Here is an 18,641-nt window from a genome sequence, read left to right as displayed (position 1 = left end):
TTACTTTGGTGACGGTTGATTTGGCCACATTCAATGATTTTGCTATTTCTGCGTGCGTGTAGTTTGGATTTTCACGACGCATGTACAAAATTTTGATTCGTCGCTCCTCTTGATTTGACGCCATTTTGATAACTAAAGATCTAATGTCAAAATCCAAAAAGAGGCATCATTCTACACACACACCTACTAAATGAGGGGTTGATCAGGTTTTTTATATGAATGATTAGAAAAAATACGGCGAATTAAGGTTGACCACTTTTTGATCCGAACACCCTTTACATTATACATGGTTGATGGAGCCACTTTCAGCGGTTTCGCGATTTTAGTACCTGACCAGTACCTGGATTTTCGATGTGGGTATTCAAAGTTGAATTTCTTCTCTCGGTTTCTATCCTGCACAACTTCTTCAAAACAAAACGGATTAACGTCAAATTTGTACCGTCGAAAGAACTTGTATCTCCAAACAATTTTATGTCAAATGATTTCAGACACGCCTACTACCTATTGAATGTTTCTAAATGTTTGAAGCTATAGAACCTATGAAAGCTCTCTTTGCGTCTCGTGCACAGTTAAGATAAACTCTTATTGAACGGAATATCGAGTGAACCGTGGAGTCGAGTTTTGCTTGATAAGATAACAAGTAATGATTAGAAAATTGATTGCAAATTGATTGGTAAAATGCCCAAAAATATACAGCACCGGGATAGCGACTATCACATTTTTCATCCACTATGGTAAATTAGTCATTCACAATGCACTCGAGGTATTATCGCATATTCTCATTAAGAATGCATTGGTGACTGTCCTTCGGTTGAAGATGGGTCAACTTTTCCTGTCAACTCGCTTGCACTGCTGTCGTCATTGTGAATAATAATACTGCAATCGACGGACAACGTGCGTGCCATCGTTCTAAATAAATAAAAAAAGTCACAGGAGGGTTGTATCCATGACACGACCGCATAGTTGACGTAGGATTCCGTTAGGCTATCTGCTGCATGCTGATTTTGGATAAATTGTAAAACTCTTCGATAATGATTTGGGTCCGTTTTGTCTGGTTGTTAGGAAATGTTTGTTCACTCCACCAGTGTCCATAACCGAGTGATAATGATAGAAGGATGGTGATTAATCATTAGATAGTGCGTATCACGTACCAAAGCCGCCCTCTGTATTCCTGGACGAGATGGCTCCTGTGTAATGTATGGATGAAATAAAGAAAAAAAAGCTCATCAATCATCATCGAACACAAATTTTATCAACAGGAAACAAGTGTTACTTTAGTATAGAGAAAATATATTTGAAATGGAAAAGGTAATTTCATTTATAATTTTTTTTTCTGAGTGTATATTCAACCCATTTCCTTTTCGCTTTAAACCCAACGGAACACGATGCTATATGCCTCAAGGCGAATTTCAATTGAGCTAACATCACCCAATACGATATATAGAGCATATGTGGAATCACTTTTTCGAATACTCCTTCATTTTTCCAATTTTGCTTGTCGCATGAACTTTCGTTGGGAGAAAAAAAAATTGTTTCATATTTCAAGTCATTTTAACACAATAGCTACCATATACAATTTTACGCTTACAGTTCTGCTAAAAGTTTCAAAACATGACATGATCGGTCATTGATATGAAATTTCACGAAGCAACCAACATAAAAGTTCCAAATTTTAATTTTATTTATATTCCATCTAGCATAAGTTCTATTCAGCTCATTGAAACATCATTCTTCAATCTACCTATCGATAGATTCTTATTGGAACGAAAATAACAAAAAAAAGACTCGTTCATCACTCCCAACTTATCCGCCAGCACGTATGCAATCAGCAATGCCCACGCTAGTTACAATGAGCACTATCCATTTGTGCGCGTCGTTAGTTAAACTATCGACCACGTGGGTATTTACATGCTGATTTCCCCCAGACACCTTGGATTTGAAATCTCTGTTAGGGAATACATGTCGGTAAGAATAAAAGCTCCCCCTACTTTCATGCATCTGCGATGCCGATTTCCCCCAGGCAGCTTGGTTTTGATGTCTCTGTTAGGGACCCACCGCATGTGTCGTCAATTTCGACCTATCAGAAGTGGGTATTTCCGTTAGGATAGAGGTTGAGATTTTTCAATTGTTCGATAGATAGTTTCATGACATATATTATTTTGGTCAATGTAAAAAATTGTTATGGAGTGCCGAAATTGAATGACGCAAAAATCCCATCAATCCATCATAAAATGACTGAGCAATAAGCATTTGAAATTGGACAATTTTCACGGTGCGCTCGATTTTCGATTTTCAATTTGTACCCCAATATGTTCCCGAAAGACGTAATCCTACGTCAAAAAATATGCGGTCGCAAATGTCGCAACCCAAGACATCACAGACATCATGTAGATAATTCCCTCGATGGCCGTACTTTTTATACTCAAACGAAGTTATGATTCGAATGAGAATGTAACGGTGACCTGATAATTACCGCGGAATTTGGTTTAATCATAAATTCCATTTTTTTCGTTCCGTAACAGCAGAACAGGAAGACATTAAAAAGGATGCACATTAAGCGGGGAAAAGCTCTTCGTTACATTTTTTAATGTTATTCGGCTTCCTGTAGTACCGCCACCACCAGCGAAATGGCCAACGACCTCCTCTTAATAAGATTCTCGGCATGCCCCAGGCGACTGCTAATGAGCAACAATAATTGTGAGCCGTGTCGTGAAGCGGAAGAGAGGGCACCTACAATTTCAGGAATGTCAGTGGGGGAAAAAAATTGGAAACAGAAGTTGTTGCTTGCGAGAAAAAAAAATGGAATAATTAACCGAGATTGCTTAATTTAATTTTTGGTTCCATTTGAAGTCAGCTTCGAACTGTTGGCATTGAAGAAATGACGGGAAGGTTACCAAAAAAATGTGGTTGAATAAGTCTCACTTCATTTGAATTTGATTCAACAGTTTATCCAGCTGACTAAGATACTTTGATTGTCTATTTTCATTTTGGTTTGAATTGCTGATATGACTTTGATTGATCGACAGATGTACCGATACTAGGAATTTGATTAAGAATGATTTGAGAAAGAAATCAGTTCCACTGTTTCCTATTTACAGGTTACATACATTGTTTCACTGATTGACGCAATCTTTCTATGGTTTCATCCCATTCCAGCTCCATCTTGCCTTACCTAGCAGCAAACCAGAGAGTACAAAATGAACGGAAGTCCACCCAACCCCAGCCGAAGCGTGAACCTGTTAGAGCGAAAAGAGATCTTAACTTGTTCGATGAAAATCTTGTGCCAGATCAGGAGGGTAAGTACGCGTACACAATGGAAGAAGGGAAAGATTTCTGAAAAAAACACATTTAACCTTTCGATTTGACGCCAGAGATTATTTCCCAGAAGGAAGGGTCCGTTTATTCCCACCGGGGGAACCTTTTCTTTCTCTTTACCGTTGCATAAATATTAAACGGTTTCGCTATCGGTGCTTCTTCTCCTTCTTCTTCTTCCCACAGGTCCCAATGTGGAATTCTTCAACCCGAAACTGCGCAGCGAACTGGAGAAGAAAGACGCGGAAATTATTAGGAAAACGGGCCAGAAAGGAGCAGCTCCTGGCGGGGATAGCTGGGTCTGGCTAACGAGTTACTCTCGCATTCCGGTATGTAAATGTGCAACATTATAATTATGCTATCGAGAAGCGATACTGATAATAGAGAATGCGAGTGATGCTAACCGTGGAAAGTGATTGACCCGCCTGAACAGGCAGCGCACATTGGGTCGACTCCATACAAAGGCTAGCCAAGCTAAAAAAGTGTCGTTCAATGCGAAAAAACATGGTTTTTTACATAATTTCAGGATGCTGAACACGAATTTGGCATCCATTTTTTATGTGGGGCAGTCCATAAATACTTTTTTATATAATTTTATGATCTTTGATCACGAGCAACTCCACTGTGCGTGAAAAAAGATCACGTAATTTATGAACGACCCCTCAAATCAAACAAAGTCTGCTATAAATATAAACTGTATTCTTCATAACTGTGATCAGATTCATCGTCATCTTTTCCTGATTCAACAATTGTTTTCTTCAATAGAAACATTACTTCAACTGGATTTTTTTACAATTACTTTTTCTCCCTTTCAAAATAAGTGTTTAATTTTGGATATGTGTAGTTAAGAAGATGATTGACTATATTATGATTAGTATTTTCTCGACTATTCTTACGAGGGAAATGGGCATATTTAATTATTTTATTACACCTATCCCGCCATTTACAAGGTACCTGTTTCACACGATTTCGCTTTTACACAGTTTCTGAAATCACAAATTTGAAAAACATGAAAAATGTATATTTGTAGTTCATATGTAAGCAAGTAAAATAGGATTATAGTTTTGACTACGAGTGCAATTTTATGTTCCAGAGCTGGCAAGCCATCAATTTACTAGCATTTTTGGTGTCTTGACGTGTAATTTGTGTCAATTTTTCAAGCTCTTAGAATGCCAATGCAAAAAAATATCGACAAAAATGAAAAGTAAAGAAGAGTTATATCTTCGGCTTTCGACTGTAAATCTCTTTATTAAACTTAACCCTCCTGTACTCGCGTGCAAAATCATAACACATATACTCGCGCACGGTGTCACAGGCCGAAAATTTAACTTCTCTGTAATGTTGCCATTTTGTATTTTTCAGGCTTTATTGGCATTTATTTTAAGAAGAGGGTATGATTAAATGAAAAACTCCAAAAAATACGTTTTCTTCGTCTTTATTATGTTTTAATAGTCATCTAATTCAGCCTCCTCAAAACAGAGTATTTTTGATACTCCAACACAAATAACTAAATACGAAACTTTCACTGTTATTAATTAAAAGTAAGCAACTGAATATAATTTATGGAAGTATAAAGAGCTATGAAATAACATAAAAACGTATTAATCGATTGTGGTTTCATTGGAGTTAGAATCAGAACATAGCATAACTACATGCTCGAAACAAACATATTTTTTACATTTCATGCAGTTATTGTGGGTTTTTGTCGGGTCTTTTATCGAAGAGAAGAATGCATACCGACCTTCTAGAAAATCACCAGATGATAAAGGTTCTGGAATCTAAAGTTTACATATTTCTAATATTCTTTGTCTCTGTATTCTTTGTAAACTAAGAATTAATGCCTTTTTATAGATAGGGCATAAAAAGATGATATAAAAGGATTTCTAGGAACTTCCATTTCTTTCTCTTGTTTTCTTGTTGATATTGTTCATTATAAAAAAATATCCCCGAAACTGTAACTGTTAAAAATTACCATAAGTCACTGATTAGTTTATAGTTTACTGTTAACAATTCCTCCACAAGTGAAATTCTTCCACAAGTGTGTATTATATTTAGCGAATTACTATACGAAAGTCAAACATTTATATTTTGCTATTGACCGTATGAATCTAACGACGAATATATCGGCGAATTGTTAATATTTGGATCCGTTCAATCCAGTTACAAAAGGGACTGAAATCAAATAAGAATAGTCCGGTAATTTATACATTTCATTCAACGATATTCTAGAATATGAAAAAAAAAAGGCACTTGTCCAAAACAATTACTCCTATACTCGCGTCGGTGTGTCAGACCGAAAGTGTTAAAAAAGTGACACACGCCCCCTTTTTACCAACACATGCGATACGCTAAACGATGACGAACGACGAATAACGAAGCTAGAGAGAAACACAAAGTGGTAGTGTTGATATTTTCTGAGAAATGAACGAATTATTGATTTCTCGGTCTGACAGACTATAGGAGTGTTAATGATAAAAAAAGCAAAACTAATCTACGCAGCTGTTAATTGAATCTTCTATCACTTAGTCTGTAGTCAAATCTGAGATCTTCCCGAATTCGTCGACTGTTGAACCAGAGTCGCATCAGGAATGCTCAAGTTTTAAGGATGACTTTATAATAATCAGAATAAAAATATTGGAAGTTCCTTTAAAGTGGCGTTAGCGAATAAACTTATTACAATTTAGTTTCTTGAAGAATTCTTTGTTTATTTGTATCCAGAATCTATTATTAATTCCATAAGTAGATTTTTATAATTGTTTTACTTAAATAAATTATTGAATTGAGTATATATTGAGGGCTTATTTCGTTTTACACGGTTTTACATAGCAAAATCGGATATTTCACTCTACACCGTTTTTTCGGGAACCTATCTACAATGTAAATCGAGGGATAGGTGTACTTTTCTCTCGAGCCTCTTAGGTCATTCTTTCTATAGAAGTAGGACTCATGAAGGTCAAGGTAAAAAAATTACACTGAGCACTGTTTACCGTATCCTTGCGTCCCGGAACGTAAGACCGGTAGTGACCGTCCGGCGAAGATCATGACGAAAAAAAAAATAAAAAAAGCGCTGAAAGCTTTTGACGATTCTCTTCATAGCTAATTTGATGAAGAAGATACTAAAGACGCTGACATATACGTGATACACGAATCAAATGCAGCGATCGTTGTACGGGCAATGAGAGAAGAGGCAGAAAATACTACGATTTAAGTTCCGCCATTTTTCGATAGCACGAGTTTGGGAAGCGACAATAACTATAATGGATTTTCTGGTGGAATTTTTTTTTTTATAAATTCGTTTATTTTTACAGGCTCAGTTCTGGTGGAATGAACACACTTGAAAAACCACATTTTTTTTAACGTGGGAAAAAAAATTCATGCGAAAACTGAGTCTGTAGATAATTTTCTATTATAATGATGCGTTTAGAGGAAACATCAGAAAATTTAAATGAAAATCGTTCAGTAGTGTTCAGTACTATGTGTTTTTAATAATGAAATAACATGAAGTGAAAATTTTCATTCAAATTTTAACCATTGAAAACTGCCTTCGAGAAGCGAATTATTCTCAATCAATTTACCAGTCCCGGAGGCAGTTAAACATTGTTTAAATTTTGAACAAATATTTTTACGTCAGTAAAAAAACTAAATAACTAAAAAGTAATTTCAAACACTTCGTTTGCTTCTCAAAATAATATCCGAAGTGTGAAACAAGCAGTTTGAATAATATAATTCCGTATTACTACTTCGAAAATGCGTTCGTGTCCTAAAAACAAACCTTTAAAATTTTTGATCATATTGTTATGCTTTTCAACTTCCACAAATTCTTAAAAAAATGATCAACACTTGGAGGCTGCTCAGTTCAATTTCATAAACTTTAGCGACTCTATCATGAATGTCTGTAGAAGTCGATAACATGCAGTTAAAAACGCGAATGCTTCTCAAACGCTTCAATGTATATGAAATTCAAATATTTTGAATGCGTGTTTACATTTTATCAAATATGGACTGGGAATTTGTAATTTTAAATCTTCCCGCTGGACATTTTTCTAATTTTTATTTTTTCAAGTTGGTACTACTGTCACTGGTTTTAAATGTCAATTCTGAGCGAGATCTGTCATTTAATTTGTTCACAGTGTCATTAAGAACAAGTTAACTTTTTTTTTGCTCGGCGTTTTTTGATATGGATAATTATATTGTGTGAAATGTTGTGTTGCAAACAAAAAATCTTGTGTGGAAACGTCGAAAAGGAGCTGTTCGAGGGAGGAAGTTCGCCGCAAATGACCAGATTTGTGAAAGGATAACCCTTGGATTCAGCACCACGATAATGCACCAGCTCATCGAACGATCATTGTGAAAGAATTTTTGGCTAAAAATGACCCGAACGTGATTGAACAAGCACCGTACTCTTCAGATATGGTCCCGTGTAACCTTTTTCCATTTCCGAAACTAAAATTTCCGCTTTGTGGGACCCGTTTTGACAGCATTGAAGACATAAAAACGAATTCGCTGTCCGAACTGAAGGCAATTGCTGAACACGGCTATAAAAAGTATTTCAATGATTGAATTGTTCGTTGTAAAAAAGTGTTTTGCTTCAGAAGGGGCCTATTTTGAAAGCGATAATATATATTTAGATGATAAATAAATAAAGTGGATTGCCTTTTTGTACACGGTGACATGATAATATGATTTATGAGCAGCCTATTGTTTAACGCACTCACGAAGAAGGAAAGTTCAAATACGAAAAAACCAGATACTAATCATTTCAACAGTTGTACTTTTCACTTGATTAAAAAAAATATCCTATGAATACAAATTCAATAATTTCCATTATTTACCACCGCGGGCGTTTGCTGAAATGAACATGAACGACTTCTCCTCGTGGTTGATTAATACACGTAGATTGAACCTTTGATATATTGAAATTTCGCACAAAATCATCACCTGCTTCCACAGGGTAGCGGTGGCACCACGTGGAACGCGCGTTGGAGTCTCGTGTCTTAGATTCTGTAATGTAAATACCGGTCATGAATATAATTCACTAAATGTGTGTAATGAATATTCAACAGAGCCGAAACGAAAAACAACGGCCAAAGGAAAGCGGCGAACTTTATTCCCTTTCATGTCACATTCTTGTATCCACCAATCACTGCAAATAGTGGGGTATTGACCACCCGAACGAAGGACCCGAATGGAGGTAAATTTTACGCATTTCTGAATCTGAGCAAGAACTCGCGAGCAGAGGGAGGAGGCATCGCCAGCGCTACTCATTCTCATTCCGATCAAAGGTTACAACACAACGAGAGGGGGGGGGGGGGCAATTTTCCCGTCAACTTTTCCGAAGCGAAGAAAAGATTGGTGCATGTTCTCCCATAAATATTCATTTTGCTACTAATGAAATTTCGTGCGCCGAAATTCCGAGAGGTTGCCTTAAGTGAGAATTTCATTACCATCGTACCTGTCTCTGGTCGGTTCTCAATTTTATAAAGTGTTTGTAATGTTTTCGCTTTCGTTTCGGAATAACCATTTTCAGATGCATTCCAGTTGATAATGAATTTTGTTCGGAAACGTCATGTCACTACCAGTAAACAGGTGTAACACAAAATAAATATATGCCAACATTGGATTCGTTCGATACGTAACGAAATGCTGGTATCGCCGGAGGGTTTCATTTCATAGTAGGATCACGATAGTCTTCCCATGGAGCGGAGGCCCAGCACGCACGCATGTCGAAAGTGGGCGGTGGTGAATAATAAGATAACTTGATATCATCTTGCGAGACTTTCCAGTGGTAGTGATAGAGGTTGGCTTCTAGGATATTTTCGGGGAGTGGATGCGGTTTTCTAATTTCGCTCCTTGGAGAATGCGATCCGAATGGAGATCCTTGTCAATCTACAGTAGCCACTTTGTTTTTTTCTGAGGACTTGATTTCGAACCTGCATGAAAAGATTGCAGAGCCTTGTGGGGAATATTTTCTGATGTTCTAGGAGGATAACGATGCGTATCTGTTTGGGGCGATACGTGCTGATAAGATTCATGACACAGTCAAACTTGTAATACAAACTTGGTAACCTTTCGAGCCTATCCAACCTACGTAGCTTAGAAACGCAAATTTGTCATGCGTCGAAACCCTCGTATTGGAACAGAAAAGATTTGTCAGAACGGAAGGATAATGGGGATTCAGTGAGAGGTCTATACGAAGCTGAACGAAAGTGAATTTTCGAAAATTTTATGCCAATTCGTCTTGGGAGTTGGTAGCACAATTTCAGATGGCAATGATGCAATATGGGTGTAAAGACATTGGTCATTTAACCTTCCTATAATCGCGTATAGGTCCAAGCATCAATGAGGTGGCTGAATTAAATGACGTCAATTCAATAGCCTTAAAATTGCTTTCAAAACAGGCTATCGAAATCACACCAACCGGTATAAAAGCGAGTGCCGCGCGGAAATCCACTCAGTTGTGATTCCACAACGATTGAGGTACGATCGCTGGATTGGATGGATGTTTCCCTAACACAGACTTCAAAACCATGGAGCCTGGGAAAATTGGCATTGCAAAATAGACGCAAGCTGCGGGTACTTTTGTACTCGTTTGCGTTTCTGCAAATTGGAATGTTTCCCTAACACACATTTCTAAATCATGGAGCCTGAGTAAATCAGCATTGCAAAATACATGCAAGCAGCGAGTACTTTTGTACTCCTTTGCGTTTCATTGAACTTCTGCGCCTACCGCTTGATGATAAAGCAAAATGTTAACTATTTGCTGCGATAACTAGTACCATAATGAATGAATTGACTTAAATTGGGATTTGTTGGCAATTAGACTCATAAATAGTTTCATTCATTCACTAATTTAATCAATATTTTAATCAATACACACAAAAGAGAGCTCTGCGCAGCGACGATATCGTACCCAATGTGGGAACATCCGAGGTGAGATTATTGCTAATTGAAGAAATACAATTGATTACTAAGCCTACTGCAGTCCTCCGTCAACCTTGCGGTTATATCATAGGTATAACCCATCCATAATTTTTTGACTCAATTATATATTTTTCTTTGAGGAAGCAGATTGGGTCAATCGTCGCGTGAAGACGTGTTTATTATCGCTCCGTTTATGTCATGTGTTGTCTGCTGTGTCATTATTTATAATATCAGTGTTATTATGGAAGTGGAATATTATTATGTGAGGAAAAGTGAACAAAGTGGAATTGTGGAAAAGTGGTATCAAACAAAGCAAGGAAAGCTTAGTTAAATTCAGATTATTCTTTCTTCGAAGCCATATTTTTTCAGTTATATGCGCATGAGTTGGTGAAAGCGCTCCGTTTGCATCACATTCGGTTCGGTTCATATTCGTATTCTATCTCTCTCTATCACAGTGAAGTTAAGATCTTGTGCCTCTCGGCCTTCGTGTGTCGACAAGTACCGATTTGTGCTATGATGCTGTTTTCTGTGAAACGTGAGAACGAAAGCAAAAGTAATGTTTATGTTCATATATAAAAGTGGTACTGGGAGATGTAGCGTGTTTTATTTCGTAACTAGTTCGTGGTGTTTGGGTATTTGTGCCATCGTAGTGATGGTATCACCATTGGAGCATCGTGCATGAGCTAAGTTTTCTTTTTGACGTAGGATTACGTCTTTCGGGAACATATTGGGGTACAAATTGAAAAACGAATGTCGATCGCATCGTGAAAAATGTCCAATTTCAAACGCTTATTGCTCAGTCATTTCATGACGGATTGATGAGATTTTTACATCAAAACATTGCGACACTCTATAACAATCTTTCACCTTGAATAAAATAATTTTTATCATGTAATTAACTATCGAACAATTGAAAAATCTCAACCCCTATCCAAACGGCACTGATTGGTCGAAATTGACGTCATTTCTTTTTCGCCTGCTTCGCTTCTTTCGTTCCCCGATAAGTCAAATATTTGCATGGCGAGCGAGTGGGGGGCGCCTATTTCTCACATACCAACTGATATAAAAGGACGGTAGCATGTTTGGATTTCTCAGAGACGAATGAACTCTCAGAGTTTAAAGTCTCTCTAATTCAATACCTGTTACCTGGATTTCTCATTCTCGTTCAACGCTCAGATCGGCAAACATCTGGGCTTCTAGTGTGCAGTGCTCTACAAATCAACCAACACCATACGGTGCGGCAAAGGAGAGGAAGCCATCGGCAACCAACGATGAATGCGATGCGTCAAAGGGAGCAAAGAAGAGGAAGCAGCGGAGAGTATCGAATTAAATCTAGTGTGCATTGCTGATGCGCTCCTCTTCACATCAACAATTGGATGCGGCAAAGGAGGCAGAGGAGCGAAGTGCATGGTATCACACTCGCTATCCGTCGTTTAGCTCGTCGTGGTTGTGCCAATCAAACCCTCGCAAATCGACGCACAGAAGCCGATGGCGCCAAAGTCAAGGAAAGCATCGGCGAAATGTGTTCCCTGACAAAGGCATCAAAACCAAGCTGCCTGGGACAAATCGGCATTGCAATTACATGGAAGTAGGTGGAGCTTTCGTTCCTACCGAAATGTAACACAGACATTAAAACCAAATAATTATCAAAGAGTTCAACGATGTAATTCTTCAAACATATCCAAAATCAACAGATAGCCTAACGGAATCCTACGTCAACTAGGCGGTCGTGTCTCGGACACAACCTTCCTGTGACTTTTTTTTTCAAACAGGGCGAACCCGATTATTGACAGTCACCAATTATTTTTTGTCACTACATATAATTGAATCCTGTATATGGTCTGGTCGAGGAAATATTTTTCTATCGTTTTCTATACTTATATATTTATTTATTTTTTCTTTTTTGAATATAAACGAAGTATTTAATTTTCGATTTATTCCCTTAATGCCAGAAAACAAAACAAACAACAAACTGACAAGCAAATTTTCCATATATCCGGAAACCTTCATGTGGTGATAGAAGATCGTATTTGATGAACAAGATCTGAATATAATCGCGTTGGAATTTATATTTGGTTGAGTTTGTATACAGTCGGGTACGACCTGTATATTGTTGTACATTTCTTCAAAAATGTTTTAGATAAAGATGTGATTTTGAACAAAGATATTGTTAAGCGTAAGTTCTGGAAAAATCTTGTCTATAACTAAATTTTACTTTGGTTCTTTGATTCTTCATTTTTTTTAAATTCATAAAGTGTTGTTGGAGGATTGGGGGTTGAGGATTGAAGAGTTGAAGAACTAAAATCTTTATTTCTCTAATTCTTTAGTTTCTAGATTATTTATTTCTTTGTGTTTTTGATTCTTTAATTCTTTAGTTCTTAAACTCTTTGGTTCTTCGTTTTGACGTAGTATTACGTCTTTCGGGAACATCTTGGGGTACAAATTTAAAATCGAGAATCGAGCACATCGCGAAACTTGTCCAATTTCAAACGCTTATTGCTCAGTCATTTCATGATGGATTGATGAAATTTTTGCGTCAATCGATTTCGGCACTCCATAACAATTTTTTATATTGAATAAAATAATATATATCATTAAACTAACTATCAAACAATTGAAAAATCTCAACCCCTATCCTAACGGAAATACCCACTTCTGATTGGTCGAAATTGACGACACATGCGGCGGTTCCCTAACAGAGACATCAAAACCAAGCTGCCTAGGGGAAATCAGCATTGCAAATACATGAAAGTAGGGGAGCTTTTGCTCCCACCGAGATGTGTTCCCAAACAGAGACATCAAAACCAAGCTGTCTGATGGAAATCGGCATTGCAAATACATGAAAGTCGGGGGCATTTTTATATTGCAAGTAAGAAGAGTGATACGAATAATTCTAGCAAATAAAATTTAAATTTGGCACTTTAATGTTGGTTGCTTCGTGAAACTCCATATCAATGTCCGATCGTGTATTGTGAAAAATTTAGCACAAGGGTAGGTGTAAAATTGTATACGATAGCCGTTGTGTTAACCCTTTCCCGTACAACATAGAGTCTCACTACATATAGTACATATAGTATTAGGTGTACATATAGTATTAGGTATTGTTAGTCCAATAAAAATTCGCATTGGGTTGAATAAAAAATCAGAAAGTAAAAATTATAAAAGCAAATTACTTTTCCCATTTCAAATATATTTTCGCTATATTAAAGTAACATGTGTTTACTGATAAGAAAAATTGATAATTGTGTTCGGTATTAATAATTATCTTATATTACATTGGTGATTTTTTTTCTTTATTTCATCAATACATATCACAAGAGGCATCTCGTCTAGGATCATAGAGGGCGGTTCTCATCATATCTCGTTCCACTTCGGTATCCTTTATCTCATACGCACCATCCAACGACTGTTTATCATCCTTCTGTCATCATCACCCGTTAAACACTGGTGGAATGAACAAACAATACCCAACAACCAAACAAAACGGCCCTTTTCAGGTCCACCTAATCATTATCAAAGAGTTTAACGATGTAATTATCCAAAATCAACAGATAACCTAACGTAATCCTACGTCAATTATGCGGTCGTGTCTCGGACACAACCCTCCTGTGACTTTTTTATGACTTTTTCAGGTCAGGAAAAATATTTATGTACTACGCACGATGAATAACGAAATGCATAACCGGTCCGATAATAATGTATATTTTCTTCAAATCTCATTTTACCGAATATTTGAGAGTTCACGTTTTTAAACCTACTAAACATAGATTTAAGTTGAAATTCTGTAAAAACAAATCATGAATTAGTGGCTCCGCAAAGCTCATGCGATTGAAAAGAATCTGGGCAAAGTGCGGAAATTCTGGACTAGACAAAGGACGATCTGAATATCTGGATGCTTTACCAAAATCTGGAAGATTTCATACAAATCTGGAAGTCTGGAAGACATCATTTTCCTATCAAAATTCAAAAAAATAAATAGATTTAAAATTATATAAATATTAATTTAATTGTAAATGTGTTAATACAAATCACTCTCGAATACTGGAGTAGGCAATCAATTTTTGAAAAAAATAAATAAAAACATCGCACGTGAATGATAAAACAAATTTTACAAAATCAGTGTTATGAGATGAACCTGGTTACTTTCCTTCTATTTCTACTAATGTAATCTCTTGAATTAAATTAGTAAATGAGTGTATTCAAGTTTCAACAAATTTCAGAACGCAAATGCCAAATGCACTTGCCAAATTTTGCGCGCTCATTTATTTGTTGAGTTTTTGAAAAGTACAACAATCATGAAAGTTCGGCTAAAAAGTTTATAAGGTAACACAGTAAAACTATTTTTTTCTTGCAAAATTCAATTTTAATATTCAACATTCAACATTGCCTTCGAGGACGATGCAACGATTATAGCGATCTTGCAAATCGGTATCGAAACCATTTTTATAGTACTCTTTCGGGTTTTCCAAAATAGTCCTCAGTATCGGTAATCACTTCATCATCGGTCTTAAATTTCTTGCCAGCGAGCATTCTCTTCAGGTCTGCGAACAGAAAACAATCGTTAGGTGCCAGATCTGGAAAATACGGTGGATGCGGAAGCAATTCATAACCCAATTCATGCAATATTGCCAAAAAAGTTGCTTCACTCTCAATGTCACGAACCAATCGACCGATTGCTGTCAAATTTGGACACGTATCCATTGAAAGATGGTGCTTTGTAATAGTCAAGTAGATTTTTGCAAGAGGCGCCATCTAGACGTCAACCTTATGAACTTTTCAGCCGAACTGTTACTCTCTACGTAACACAACCTATACTGTATCTTGGAAGTTTCACGCAAGAACTTTGTTAATTAATGGGGGTCGATTATTAGACCTCGTCGACCCCCAAAATCAATTTTCGTTTATGTCGACCCCTGAGAATCCAATATCGACCCCAAGGCGACCCCAGATGTTAGACTCTTCCATAAAATATTATAGGATGGTGTCAGATACATATGCCGCTAGTGCCACCTATGCGTGGAACCCAACAACCCACACATGCAACACATAGTTCGTATGACTTTGGAGAAATCACATAAGCGTTGTTCTACTCAAGAGGCTTTCAGTACTGCTAAAAATGATTGATTTAATTAAAGGGTGTACCGTTTAAAATCCGCGCACACAAAATTGAATCTCGAAATTCGAGTTTTTATCCGATTATCACAAAATTTTCATGGTTAAAAGAACAATTAATGTTAGCATCATTCATTTAGCTTATTCCGCCTCTATATCCGAATACGCGAGCCTTGGTTTTAACCTCATTCATAATGCTCTGCACGATCAACAGTTTTTATGCATATTGACCCATGCTTTCTTCATTTCTTCTACATTCTTCACCCCTTTTAGGTCGCTTAAGAAGCGACCTTCATGATGCCCAATATTTTTCCATTGAGCGCAGTTCAGAAGTGTTTGGGGGGTTCAGATTTTTCGGCACGAAATCTACATCATTCGCCTTAAAACATTCTATCACATCCTTCGTGTATTGGCACGATGTCAAATCCGGCCAGAAGATCGTCGAACCGTCGTGAGCCTTTAGGAGAAAGAGAGAAGCCGCTTTTGAAGACACTCTTCTAAATATACCTGTCCATTAATGGTGCTTGCGATAGCGAAAGGTGTGCTCCGCTTTCCGCAAGTACAATTCGCTAACCGAATTACGAACTTCTTGGCGAACTTCGACATCTTCTGAGTCCTGAAGTTCTTGGGAAAATCCAACTTTTCCTTGGTAGTCACATTCAGGTTTCCTGGAAACCGTTTGAAGTCCGCCTTCACATATGTCTCGTCATCCATTAGGCAGCAGTGTGGTTTCGTGGTTTCTGGTCGTACAACTTCCGGACACGGCTTTTTGCGGCCGTATTCTGTTTCTCGTCACGGTCTGGGGACTTCTAAACCTTAAACGCACGTAGTCCAGCTCGAGTTTTGGCATTCTGCACGAAAGTCTTGCTTACATGCAACTTTTCAGCCACATCTCGAACTGAGGCGTTCGGTTTCCGTTTAAAGGCCCCAGCCACGCGTTTGTGATCGTTTTCGGTGACCTAACGGCTTTTTTCCGTATCTTCGCTTCCGATCAAGAGTCAGATGTTCTTCGAACAGTTTTAAGATGCCAGACACTGTGGAGTTCACGATTTCCATCTTTTTCCCGATGACACGATACGACACATCCTTATTCTCGAAGTACCCGTGCAATTTTTTTTTCGCGCACGCATTGTTCTTCCGTCCACATTTGAAAAAAATGTGGGCACCTGATGAAATCAACTCACAGAGTGTAAACAAAACCCATTAAACTATGTCTACGCAAAATTTCAATTAATTTTACCCAACGGATCAAAAGTTGGAGCAATTTAGGTGTGTGCGTTTAGGATTTTAAAGGTACACCCTTTAGCAAATTAGAATGAAATGTACCTAAGCGTTGTACCGCGTAAACCACAGTGAACAGAGTATTAGCAAAATGAGTTACCGCGCAGTTAACTACATTGTTAAAATCAGTTTCCTCTAAAACAACTTCAAACAAAGTCTCCAAACCCTCAAACCTGTCCTGCCGGACGCTACCATCCCTGCGGCACCACTAACCACTGAATGTGAATGACGATGCTGTCAAATAGTTGACCACATAAACTACCTAATTAAACCACTGCCCCTACAGCAATGAACCTTTCCAAAGCAGAGCCTGAGGTGACAGAGCTTGAAAGCTTGCTACAGTATCAACACTCCGGGAACAAATAATAATGGAAATATCCACAGTTTGGAATTAATTTCCACAAGAACGGCGTCGCCGGAAAATGATTGCACTCTCACTCGGGTAGCATCACCGCCAGAGAGTCACCCCGATGGTGGTGATATGGTGGTGCAATGTAATTTTCGTCGGCTGTCATTGCCACTGTAATGGCGTACAATGGCACTGAAGTGCAATGTGCATGACCTTCACCAAGAAAATACTCGGGGGATGTGGGGTCGATGGTGGGAGAGGAAGAGGATATTTGTTGGATAAGCGTTTATTCAGACCCTTTTTATATCGGCAACAATTGCAGAACATCAGCCGAGTGTTGTGCAAACATCAACGTCAGCGCGATGGATTTTTGTGGAAATATATATAAAATTTACACTTGGTCAATCGCATCACCCTTTCGCTGGTTATCAATGCCAAATAAACGGAAACAAACCGCACGAAATAGTGTTCCACTTGGATAAATCCGAAACAATGCCCAATTTGTGTGGTTGCGTTGGCCCCCACTTTTTGGGCGGAACGTTATCCCACACAAAACTATTTATTTGTCATTAAATACAATTCCCGCGAACAAATGTTTACGCTTCGTGATGTAGCCAAATTTAAAAGTTTTATTGTTTTTGCCCATCTCCTCAGTTCGACGCGATCACGGGCTTCTGTCGGGCGACGAAGGAGTACTGCCCACCGGGTCCTCCCGGATTGCCTGGCATACCCGGGCCGAAGGGCAACCGCGGTGATGTTGGCCTTCCTGGTCCAGCCGGCATAGATGGCCGTGAGGGAAAGCCTGGTCCTCGTGGTCCCAAAGGAGAGATCGGATATCCCGGCAATCCCGGGCTCGATGGTAGAGATGGTGTCCCGGGCGAACCGGGTCTGGATGGTGTTCCGGGACGAGCTGGAGCCGACGGTATTCCTGGCCGTGACGGGAAGGATGGAACGCCCGGTATCAACGGTCAGAACGGAATCGATGGAAAGAATGGTAAGAATAAAGATGAGATTGTTATAGGAAAACTTTTGCCGAGACGAAGATGCACAGCGCGAATCGCTAGCGAGCTATTCGATGGCTCAGTCTGGCGTTTGCGGCGAGATATTGATGGGAAAAGTTTTACCTTGATTTTAACGACGATGATTTTAATGAGTGTACGTTTCCTCTTTGCTTCAGGAATACCCGGGCCGATGGGACCAATAGGACCACCCGGGGAACCAGGACCAAGAGGTGAGTTTATTGACAAGCGAAATAGTTCTTAATTAATTGCTCTTGCCGGTAGCGAGATTGAGATGGCTTTGTGAGCCGCGAGTACTTTTGCAATTAGAGAATATTGTTTTCTCAGTGGAGGCATTCCGCAGTACAAAAGTTTGTTAAGTGCGCCAATTAAATTTGTCGATTTATTTTCATTAATAAAATAATTCACAGAGCACAGTATCGGGCATTGAGGGGATCATAATAATCCTTGTTTGAAATACAATATATTCAAATTGAATTCAAATTTAAAAAAAGCCCAGAGTACAGTAAATTAAGTTCTTAGGTTTATTTTTCAAAAGAGCTATAGCACTAGAACAAATTTACGAACAAATGTGAAGAGAAAGTGTTTGAAGGCTCTTCACCTGCAGTTGGAATAGCAGAGAGAATTGTTTCAGCGTTTAAACATGG

The 18,641-nt window shown here is 38.2% G+C and overlaps 1 protein-coding gene across 1 annotated transcript in view; it reads left to right on the top strand.

Moving 5' to 3' along the window:
- Positions 1–18,641, top strand: part of LOC129771392 (uncharacterized) — a 243,795-nt gene that overhangs the window by 130,972 nt on the left and 94,182 nt on the right. The window contains exons 3-6 of the mRNA XM_055774991.1: positions 3,157–3,296; positions 3,499–3,641; positions 17,630–17,969; positions 18,153–18,206. Coding sequence (XP_055630966.1) covers positions 3,157–3,296; positions 3,499–3,641; positions 17,630–17,969; positions 18,153–18,206 — 677 coding nt within the window. The remainder of the gene's footprint in view (positions 1–3,156; positions 3,297–3,498; positions 3,642–17,629; positions 17,970–18,152; positions 18,207–18,641) is intronic.

The sequence above is a fragment of the Toxorhynchites rutilus genome, chromosome 2 (assembly GCF_029784135.1).
Source record: "Toxorhynchites rutilus septentrionalis strain SRP chromosome 2, ASM2978413v1, whole genome shotgun sequence".
Lineage (NCBI taxonomy): Eukaryota > Metazoa > Arthropoda > Insecta > Diptera > Culicidae > Toxorhynchites > Toxorhynchites rutilus.
Note: the sequence above shows the minus strand (reverse complement) of the source record. Positions and strands in the feature narration are given on the sequence as shown.